Source organism: Morone saxatilis, unplaced genomic scaffold, assembly GCF_004916995.1.
Source record: "Morone saxatilis isolate NCDOM2014 unplaced genomic scaffold, NCSU_SB_2.0 Contig0, whole genome shotgun sequence".
In the NCBI taxonomy this organism is placed as follows: Eukaryota; Metazoa; Chordata; class Actinopteri; family Moronidae; genus Morone; species Morone saxatilis.
The window spans coordinates 11,179,747-11,191,274 of NW_023339650.1; the positions used below are offsets into that span (position 1 = coordinate 11,179,747).

The following is an 11,528-nucleotide window of genomic DNA, read 5'->3' on the forward strand; positions in this document are numbered from 1 at the left end:
GCATTTGCTTTTCATTAAAGCCTCAAGCACAAAGCCTCGACTCGGCGGTTAGTCGTCACACAGACATCTTTGATGTGAGCTGCGGCAGAGACGCATTTGTTTGGCTTTGTAATAAAAACAATATTCCAACTTACATTTCATAATTATGTCTCGGCTTTCGATTGCACCCTCCTCCCCCTCCTGGCCTAAAAATATGCCTGTTAGGCTCCAAGCACCCCACAACTCTGAGTGCAGCAGTAAAAAACCTTGATCAGAATCAGATGGGGACACACATGAGCAGGGTAACATCACAGCTCTGAGGCCTGTGGAAAGTCTTATCACAGACCTTTGTGCAAACCTCCTTTCAACTCGCTTTCTAACCGCAAATATTGCAGAGATTAGGACATCAATGTAGACACAGCAGAGCTTGATGTATTGATGCATTACAATCCCAGTCATTGTTGGAAAGGTTACTTTAGCGTTCTTGTATGTTGGAAATATTAACTTTGAATTGTTGCTACACATGTACTTTGAGCTTTAAGAAGGTATTTTTTGAAATGCAATATGCAATAAATATATCAAAACAGCTGTTTGCCAGGATCAAGGCTGCCATCTACAGTTCAAAAAAATGATTTTTACCTTTTATAAATGAATTAAGTCATCCATCAAACACTGTGCCTGTACTTGTGTGTCTGGAGAGATGTTGGTGATAGAAGAGTAGTTTTAATAACACAAACATAAGTTAGCATGACTGATGGGATAATGTGTTGATTAATGTCTACATCTCCTTTGGAGATCACCGTTTCCCTGTGTGTTTGTTATAAACACATAGATACAGCAGCACATACATCACCTCATACAGACAGAGGTACAGCTACACATTTGCATTCACTCACACACACACCAACTACTGATTACACACCAATTACTGTGCCATGCCATCAAGTCTATAACTCACTTGTCTATTTGTCTCATAAAACCTAATCTTGCAGCAGACAGGAGCCAAAGAACAGTGATGTAACTTTATTTTCGTTATTATACTCTTTTAGATAAAGCTGCAGTGTTGGGGGCAGGGGGGTCTTTACCCTGATTAAACTATAATAACACAATGCTTCTATTCACACAAGTCCCTTATCATGTTTGTGTGTCTATCTGCCATCTTTTGCTTCTGTCTGGCTACAGTAGTCACAATATGGCATCATTGTGTCCATTCAGCTCCCTTCCATTCAGATAATCTGCTCAGTTCATCTAAGTCGCTTACGCACACCAGAGATATGTACACTGGCTGGTATTAGGCCATGCTCTGCGTAATGACTGCTGCTAGATTTATGGTATGATCACAGCAGTCTACTTGCCTATTGATAATTGTTTCCAGTAATACCACCGTAATACCGCAGCAATTTGCCTCTCGATTAGCGAATCCATCTGCACCACGGAGACTTTTACAGGCGTCAAATTGGGCACAGTTAGACTTTTACTGGGGACATTCTTTTCACCATCAGGCCGGCGAAACCTTCAGAGGTGAACCCAGCCCCTACAAGCTTGCATTTCAAGTGAAAGATTTAGTGCTGAAGCGATTTACACCACTGACATAGATGTCCTCATCTACCTCCTCCATTTCTCTCAGTGCACCATCACGATACTGCTGTGTTGTTGTTGGTTTATGTTGTTTCCAGGGCAACTGTTGTTTCTTTGGTTGTTTGGGCAAGGGCGAAGGGGGCAATAGGGGTTGATGGGAGCATGTATGTGTGTGAGGGGCATTGCTGCTGGCGTCAGGAAGTGCGTGCCTTGTCTGCTAACTCTGGCAATCTGAATGTTGGCCTATGGCAGGGGACAAATGGAGAGCTCTTAGCTATGTTAGCACTGCAATCAGGCCTTCACATGCAGGAGTACACACATTACCACATCAAGTTCTTAACAGCAGTGGAAAAAAGCTAAAAGCATTTACTGAAATATGGTACTTGAGCATTTCCATATTATACTGCTTTATACCTCCCTCTACATTTATCACATCTACTTCACAGCCTTACTAGTTACTGGTCAGATTCATATTTTGCATACGGATATATAATGAGCTAATAAAATATGATGGGTTGTTTACCCAAAAGTATGGAAAACAGATTTAGCTGCACTTTTGCCAGCTACAACATAATAACAGAGTCAACAGTGGTGCTAGCAGCTCTGCGAGGCTGTGTTTGGGCTAGTTCTCAAACTGTGGAACGGGCCCCACTGGTGGGGCATAGAGCCACTGCTCTGGGAGCGTGTTTGTGGAACAAAGCTGAATGAATATGATTTGTGTAGGGAAAACCTAGAGTTTGCGGATGCACTTGTGCTGACCTTCATGTCACTATAATTCAACTTGGATCCTTTTTTAATAGTTTTGGTTGTTAATCATTGTTAATGATCGCTAAAAATTGTGGGCCGTGAACTTTTTTTGGCTTCTGAAGGGGGGGGGCATGCCAGAAAAAGTTTGAGAACCACTGACTTAGGCACAGCAATGTTTCAGTTAAATGCTAACGTCAGGCTAGCAATGACACTGCTAATATGCTGATGTTAGACAGGTCAATCGTTTACCATGTTCACCATCTTACTTTAGCCTGTTAGCATGCTAACAATTACTAATTAGCAAGCCCCCCAAAATATATATTATTTCAATAATTTAAAATAGTAGTTACTTAATAGCATAGCTAGTACTGCTGAGGCTGGTGCAAATTACACTATTTTAGCAGGAATTTGATCATAAACAAAAGCATTGGACAAACTGAAGTATTAGTAAATGCTGAGATATTTCAGAGAATTGAGACTTTGACCTCCTGGTGGCACTATAAGGATAGGTTATTAGCCTTCATGCTCTGGGGATCATGAATGTCTGTACCAAATTTCATGGCAATCCATTTGATGTATACAGTCTTGACAATAATGGTGAACTGACACTGTCAGCCCTGGAGCCATTACCATGGTTAAAAGAGGCTCACACATTTGTATTGTAATAAATGCATGTTATTTTACTTTGAATACATTAAGTATTATTTAATGCAGTAATGTAATAGAATATTTTTCACAATGAGGTACTGTATTTCTGGCTTTATTTCAATAAAATATTGTTGATAATATTGTTTTCCACCACAGGTTTTCAACACATAATTTTTCACAAGAAATGCCAAATGCATGGCAAGAATTTTAAGGGGGGTATGCTTAATATTAACAACAAATATTTGTCATTCCGGTCTGCCATAGAGCTAATAATAACAGCTTTGCTCTTTCACCACAGAAAGTCAATTACTGGGACTAAGTAAATCTTCAGGCCTCCGTGAGTTGAAAGGCTAAGACCTTAAGCACCCTCAGAGGCAAGGGGTCTGTAGATGAATTAACAGAACGTCTTTCATTTAAATGAGTGGCTGCAAAGACAGTAAAGATAATGAAAAAAATGGCTCACTTTCTCTTCACCTACCTAAAAAAAAGTGCTATTGTATCGCACCATATGCTCTGCTTGATTGAGGAAGGTAAACTTCCTCAAACAAAGGAGCCACACACAGGCACTGTAACTCATCCACCAGACACTGCTTTATTCTGTGTATCAAAGATCAGACAGAGCTTTATCATGCCCTCATCCTGTCCCCGTCAAATCCTCACTGTCACTGTGAATCAGCGAGACTGGGTAAAGCTACTCTCACATCCTCCTCTCCTGTTTCAGGAATCTTGCCAGAGTGGGTCAACATACTAAATGGGTCTGTGGATGCAGGGGGGGTCTTAAGTATGGATGTGTCAGACTGAGAGAAGCTCTGTTACTGCAGTGAAAGTGTGTGTGTGCATGTAAAATGGGATGTTACAACACTCCAACAGGATCTCTAAGTTGAAAGAAATCTCTAAAGTGTCCACCAAACAAAACTCTTTAACCCCTTGGATTAAAGGTTCAAGGGGTTAAAGTGTTTGGTTTGGTTTAAAGCTTCAACTTTCCATCACACTTTAAAAAAGTCTGAGATTTGTAAAAAAAAAAAAAAAAGGGCACATTCCTCTACATTTGCCTCATAAACCTGATATGATAATATGCTTTTTGAATACCTACAGGCATGTAAAGAACACTTATTCTCTAAACAACAGTAGATTTGGAGAATTCAAAGGGTATGTCTCTGAAATGGAATACTTCCACCAAGGATGACGAGAACAGTAACTTTACAGTGGGGAACTGGCTAACTCGTCTCATTAACTTACCATAAAATAACACTGCAAGGCCAGAAACAGGGTGTTTCTCCCCACACACTGAACTCAGCTTGTTTCTTATTTCAGATCAGTATAAAGTTGTGGTCTCACCGCCCAGCGAAAGCTAGAATCTTGACATTTTCCATGGCTTTACAAGAACATGTGAGTCATATTCATTTTCAATATGGTTTTGACTGTGGTAAATATTAAGTGCAGAACTAATGAAAACAACTGGGAAAACACAGTGCCATCCCTGAGAGAGCAACTACAGAATCAATAAGACTTAGCCTCTAAGCTGATTTTAGTTTCTCTTTTTGGAACAATGTGGACAAATCAACCTTAAGCCATGTCTCTGGTTTTTATGATTGTATTCAATCTGGACTACCTTGGCTAGCAGCACTGTAAATTATTCCAAGAGGATCTTATTATTTTTTCATAAGCCCCTTATGCAGGTGTTGGCAAAAAGACACCCAGTTTGGAAAAACCTTCTGCTCAATAAGGAAATGGAGATTATCTGCTAACTTTCTTTGTATCTTCTAAGCCTGCTTTTATTACGCATCCTATTCTCTCACAGACACAGAAGTTGTTACACAGTAGGGCAAACTTGTGCTCCTTTCCTGCCTCCCAGTGGATATTTTCGATATTATATGTTTTGTGTTCACTGTGGCTCTGAACCCTCCTTTACTCATCCAGAGGTTTGGACCGGTAAAAATGACTGATCACATTCCTACCATGGGACCTGTTCATTTCTCACTAATGTAATTGCTCTCATTTGGGTAGTGTGGATTTGTCTGTACATCAGCAATCAGCACAACAAGGAGGCACATAGCCAATTAGCCAATGTGATGAACAAGTCTCTGCTCCACTGATAAACACAGCAACTACACAGAGAAACTACTGATGTGAATCTGGAGTTAACATATGTTCCTTCGGGACAAGTGTCAATGATCAAAATTGTTAGGCAAAAGACCAATACCAATACGGATGTTTGAGAAGCTGAGATCTGTGTAGGCGTATGAAAGAGAATAGAAGTGTCTTTGGGTTGAAGTAGCAAAACTTTTTAAAAGTCATGTGTGCAACTTGTGCTAAATGCTTCACATCTGCATCCAAAAGCTTTATTTTAATGGTCTTTCTAATCATACTTGCCAGATTGCTTTGTGATGTCTGTAAAGTATTAATCGTCTATGCATACTTTCCTGTCAGCTTTCCTAAATTCATCTCAGTACTCATCTGACACTGGTAATACTATTTGACCTGGCTGAACGCTTAAAAACTGACAGCTGACATCAGCTGTAATACCACATTTTAGCCACTAGATGTCACCCTAGGCATATGGCAGCAACTAGAGAACATGCCAACAACAGTTTCTGGTACTGTAGTTAATGTTTTGCTGCATGTAAGAGGCCATAAGAGGCAATAAAGCCCATGTGAGAATGAACTATATATCCTTTTGGGCATGTTATCAATTAACAATTTATTTCTTTGGTAAACCAGACCACAAAGAATACAAAACAAATATTTTGTTAACATTGTTAATGCTTATGACATTAAAACCTAAGACAACTGCACAAAGCAGCTACAGTACATGCTTTTGCTATATCATTTAATTTGAGTGAACACTTTAATCCACCAATTTACAACTTAACATATTAAACAGCAAGCACCCTGCCAGGTGTAGAGTCCTTGAGCAAGTCATTGAATCCCTACCAGTTCCAGGAGAGATGCTGGCCATATGTTTTAACCTTCATGTGGCCAGCAGCAAGAAAAAAAGATAAATATCTCCTTCAGAGATCAATATACTATCACAAGATCACCATCACTGCCAAGTGTCATCAGTCATCTTTGGCATGCATTTGATCATAGCCACAAAATTTGTGCCAAGACTCTCCTTCTAAATGAGGCCCAGAAATCCTCCTGAGGGTCATTCATTTCTCTCAAGTCCACCAGGCTACCACAAGCCGCATGTTAGCATCACTTTAATCAACTCAGTATCGAGGCAGGCCACTCAGGGTGACAGTCAACACAGTAGCAGTAGTCCCTGCAGAGAACACCATGACCAGGCCTTGAGAGAGGATCAGAAATGACCTCGCTGCATTATTTCCTTTGAATTACTGCACTAGACCATAGTGTAAAAGCCACTGTGGGAATATGCCTGGGAGTCAGAGTTATGATTAAGGAGGGCTATCACAGACCATCAACATCCTGTTTTATGGATGCATCTTTCACTATTATATACTGCTTTCCTGGGTCACAACAGTGCTAGGCTGATATAAAAGGAAAGACAAGCCTGGTGTATACATAGTGTTTGTCTTTACAAGATTTCTTCCCATTATTATGGAATAGTAGCTTTTTTAGCAGTTGAACACAATTAAGACTAATCCAATCTGAGTTGATCTGATGGTCTGTATTGGTGCTTAATTAACTGATTAGTCAATTAATATAAAGATTTTTAAATTTGCAGACACAATAGATAATAATTTTTGGCATTGGTAACTTTAGCATTTTGATATTTTATATGCTTAACAAGCAGTTAATTAAAAACCATGTGTAGCTTCAACAATCATTTGTTGCAGCTCCAGTCTGTGTCACCTGTAAGCCACTCAGCCACACATCAAGAAAGAAATGTGACCCTCAGGATGACCCCGATGAAAAGATACTGCTAACAAGCACAAGTGCCTCAGTGCTGTGACAGTAGAGCAGAGAGCAAAGACATACGTAGATTGTGTGTCACCACTGAGCAGCAGCTCTAAGGAGACTGGAGAGACACTGAAGAACTATAATTGGGGCCCATGTTGTAGACACGGGGAAATAAAAAGACTAGGTTGTAGGTTGTTATCCTTCAAAGAAGTACTGTGTGTCAGGCATTTGTAAAGAAAGTACTTGACTTTACATTGAGTTGTATTTGTAGAAGGGCTGGTTTTTTTTTAAGTACTTAGGCTTATGGCTTTCAACAATTCAGATTCCAATGGATTCCAGATGCTGGCGTACACCTTGTTGTGTGCATAAGTGTGACTATGGCCTCTCTTTACAGCAGTGTTACAATGCAGAGATAAGCTACTTTACTCAAAAGGGATCATCCCAGCAGGTAAAGCTTACCACACAGTAGAGAAGTAAGTGGGGAGAGCAAGTGACAGAGAAACAGAGAACGAGTGCTTTACAAAATATTTCAGGCAACAAATTCAATTTGGCATGAGGTATTACACGCTGTGTCTGAACAGACAGGATGATGAGCTGTTAGACCCTCCACTGAATGAAGCCATCACATTAGATTCTCTCTCCACCTCCTTTGTCACCTACTCACCCATCTTAAAAGTCAGTACATGATGGCATGACCTGCGTGAAGGAATGTGAACACACACACAAAGTAAATCAATGGAGCTGCTTTGTGATTCTTGTACTTGTCAGAGTGAATACTTAAAATAACTGTCTGAAAGCATCTGGCCAGACTACGTAAACAGGAAGCATAGTTTCCTTTAACAGCTACTACTAAAGTGGGCTTTAGTACAGCACATAAACTAACTGCTATTTTGCTCATCCAGATATCCAGCCACCACATACAGTGAGCACGCCTACAGGTCTGCATATACGCAACCATTTCCTCTCTTTTAAGCTGGCCCTAACAGTTCACTTTTCCTCAAATGCAGAATTGACCTCTCTATCTCTCTCAGTAAATGCTTTTCCACTTTTAAAAAAATGCTTTTCCACAACTCAAGGAGAAGATGTCTGAACATGGTACATATGATTACATGCATGCAGCCAAAGAAATTGCAACACTAATAGCAGTTTTTTCCAGCTGAGAAAATGTAATCCAGAGTTAACTCAACATGCCTAATGCTTTCAAGTCAGTGGGGAAATGTCTATCCAAGGCTCTATGATACACTTCTCTCACTTCCAATATTTAATGTTGATGCAATGAGGAGAGAAATTATGATAAATTATATTTTTTCTACAATCAAAGCTCAATTTTATCTTCAGTGGTAGCTCTAACAAAACCATTCTTTATCTAGATTTCAATATATTCCCTACATATACATCAGCTGAAAAATGTTCAACTTCTTGATCTTGATCTTCTTGATCAAGTCCAAATCACCTTCTTCTTAAAAACATGTTAAAGCATAAGTGGTGAAGTTTCACTTACAAAGTTACTGAAATACATTTGGACTTCTATCTTCTTTTATCAGAAAAAAAAAACATATGACACTAATGAGCGCTGCAAAGAGAATGACTGATTACCGGCTGTAATTCGTTTTCCAGTCTTCACGTTAGCGAGGCGTTAGTCAGATTACTTTGCTCACTGCACACCTAAACATCGTACACACACAAGGTAAACAGCGCAAGCTGTTCTCAGTGTGTGTAAGATGGTAAGAAAACATGTGTCTATCACACCAACGGGGCATCTTCTAATACACACAGTGAGATGTTGTACACCTGCCTGACAGCCTGGCTCAGTACTATGATGAATGGCATTTCATGCATAGGCGGAATATGTGGTATTACCCAGAAGCTCCATGGCATCGTCCTCGTCCTCCATCTCTTCCTCTGTGATGGAGGGGGCAGGGCTATGGACCGAATCAAAGGAATCCTGGGACAACATGGCTGCCAGGAGCTTCTTGTGATGCTGCTGCTGCTCCCTTAGCCCTTTGCTCTTTGTTTCCATCTTCAGGCTGGAGGAGGCAAATGGAGAAGGAGTCAGGGCTTAACAGGAGCAGATTGGATCTCTATTTAATGACACATTAACCGTGATTACTTCACATACATCAGTTGCTACTGATTGTTTTCCACACACGGTCCCTAACTTTTATTAAGTACTTAGCAGTTGAATGTGAAGTTAACATCATCCACAGTAACATTGTCAGCTACTGAAAAATATACTTACAAAAATAGCATATTTTATAATAACTGTGCTCCTATAGTAATTACACCCTTTCACGTTAATCTGCCAGGCTTGAATCTAAGTGAAGTTTCACTCCTTGTTGCACTTGGCAGCCATTCCATGGTTGTTAGGGATAAAATACCATACAATCATTTCAAGTGCCATGCAGGTGCAGAACACCTTGCTATAAATGGTTAGCAGGGAGAGGATAAGAGGGGATAATGGTTCTGAGGTGAGAAATAGTTGTAGCACTAACCACAATCCATCATCAGTAGTATTTAGAGGATGTGGAGCTTAAAGGAAGGGCCTGAGCCGAGGAGGTTTTATAAACATGTAGATGAATATGAGGTGCTGAAAGGATTCCCTGTAGTTTTTAGTCAGCAAGAGAGACAATAATAAATAAAAAAACAATTAAATAAAGATGTAATGGAAGAAGGGGAAATGTGTTATTGTTTTAATCTTTTAATCCTTGAAGTAAAGCAAAGGGAGAAGCAGACTTGCCAGACTGCATTGTTTGTAAAAAAACATAAAATGTTAATACAAATCTGATTTACTCAATGTTGCTAAAATCTAATAATGAACAAGAACACTGTTGTTTTCTATTACTTTATAATTGTCTTGTCCTTCACATTTTTATTTAGTCAAGAAGGTTTATGCTACATGTAAAAAACATACTGTGGCCATTTATAAAGATAAGCAAAAGAATGCAGCTATGGAAATACCCGTTTTATTCGATCGAATTCCTCCCTATCTACAGCTTACTGCAGCACCACATATCAGTATAACAGTTCTCAGACTGTTTCCCAGGCTGTTTTAAATTAAAAAACTATAGATGGATGGGAAGGAATCAAATGCTTCTCTTCATATTTCTATTCCCCAAAGCTTTATTAATTTCTCAGGTGAAATTGTGTTGCTTCTGTCTAAGCCTAGAACATAGAGAACAGCTGAAAAATGACCAAATAATGTCTCCTTCCTATATAGTTAAAGCTACAGATACAATTATGAAGGCAGACTTCTGTGTTACCTCTGTATTGGAGAAATTAATTTCCATATCCCACAGGCTGAGGGCGTGGATTAGAGTTGCGGAAGAGTATTAATTTGATGCTAATCTCAGTTTAATGGCTTCTATTTACAGATAATGGGGAAGGGTCATAAGATGACAGATAATTATTCATACTCTCTGTATGGTATTTCTGTGTGCTAATATGGACAAGGAAAAGTGGTTGGTGCCATGTTGCAACTGTTTTTTTCTTTATCTAACCACCTATTTGGGAAAAAAGGTTGCAACAGAAGATTAGCTAAGACAAGTCTTACATTAAAAGTAGGAAAGCTCAGAAAGGTGAAGAAGTTGCACCATATTATGGGCTCACATCTCCTGGGAAAATCTCAGGCTTACTGTGCCTGCTGACAGCTTCACCGGTGTCAGCAATGTTTTCCCCACAGGGAGCAACCTCGGGTGGTACAATCCAGTCATCAAAGACGATAAATATGACAACAAAATCAAAGCAGGTGTAAGCCACAAAGTTGTATTTCCCTAGCTCTTCGTTTATCATGACCTTTCCATGTTATTATGTACAGGATTAGTATCTGCTGGTGTAAAGAAAAGAAATATGAAGTTATAACAGGTAGGATAGAAGAGAGAGTAGAAGTACAGTTTATGGCACTGACAGACATGGAATGAGGAAGTCCCATTCCACAGAACAGACTCCATCAAAATAAGCCATTTCCTTCAATATACTTCTGCCACAGCTGCATCTGATTTCCCATGTGCCCCTTGCACTTATCCTTCCAGAGTTTTCAGCCAATCATACAGTGAGCCACTACCACCTGTCAGCTCTCCTTATGGTCCTCAGTGACAGGTGGGCTGGAATGAGGGACCAAGGCAAGATCGAAAATGAAAACAAGTAAACTTACCAAAGTAAGAGGAGGAAGTTGGACTGGTTTGACAAATAAGGTCAGATACATGAGAAAATGTGAGGACTCCAGTCTGAAAGTGTATGAGCACCAGAAGGGATGGCCTATTAAGGCTCAGATGGGATTTTAAGAGAGGGCAGTGCTGGTCTTTGCCAGTTTTCCACTTGCTCAGAGGGGTCATTTTTATCTACAACTTATAAAGCTCACCAAGTTAACAGGATTTTACATTCAATTCTCTCTCAAATCTTTTTTTTAGATTTAGATATTAGCAGTTCCTGTTTGCAATGTACTCATGGATGAACAGACAACTATCACTGGATTACTTTGATACTGAAGAAATCTTTAAAAAAGGTCCAGTGTGTAGGATTTAGCAGCATCTAGTGCAGTGTAGTTGCAACTTCCCTGCTTCTCTGTCCCCTCCCAAGTGCAAAGAGAGAAAGTACGGAGGCCGTGAAATGTGAAAAATGCAAACCTCCCCAGTGTTTGGTTTGTCCACTCTGCGGTGTTTGTAGATAAAACGGCTTATTGTAAGGTAACAAAAACACAACGATTACTATATTCA

General features: G+C 39.7%; 1 protein-coding gene across 1 annotated transcript in view; it reads right to left on the reverse strand.

Annotated features, from left to right (window-relative positions):
• The window catches only part of cunh8orf34 (chromosome unknown C8orf34 homolog), a 57,319-nt gene that overhangs the window by 27,230 nt on the left and 18,561 nt on the right, over positions 1-11,528 (reverse strand). The window contains exon 7 of the mRNA XM_035653640.1: positions 8,677-8,843. Within this exon, the coding sequence (XP_035509533.1) occupies positions 8,677-8,843 (167 nt within the window). The remainder of the gene's footprint in view (positions 1-8,676; positions 8,844-11,528) is intronic.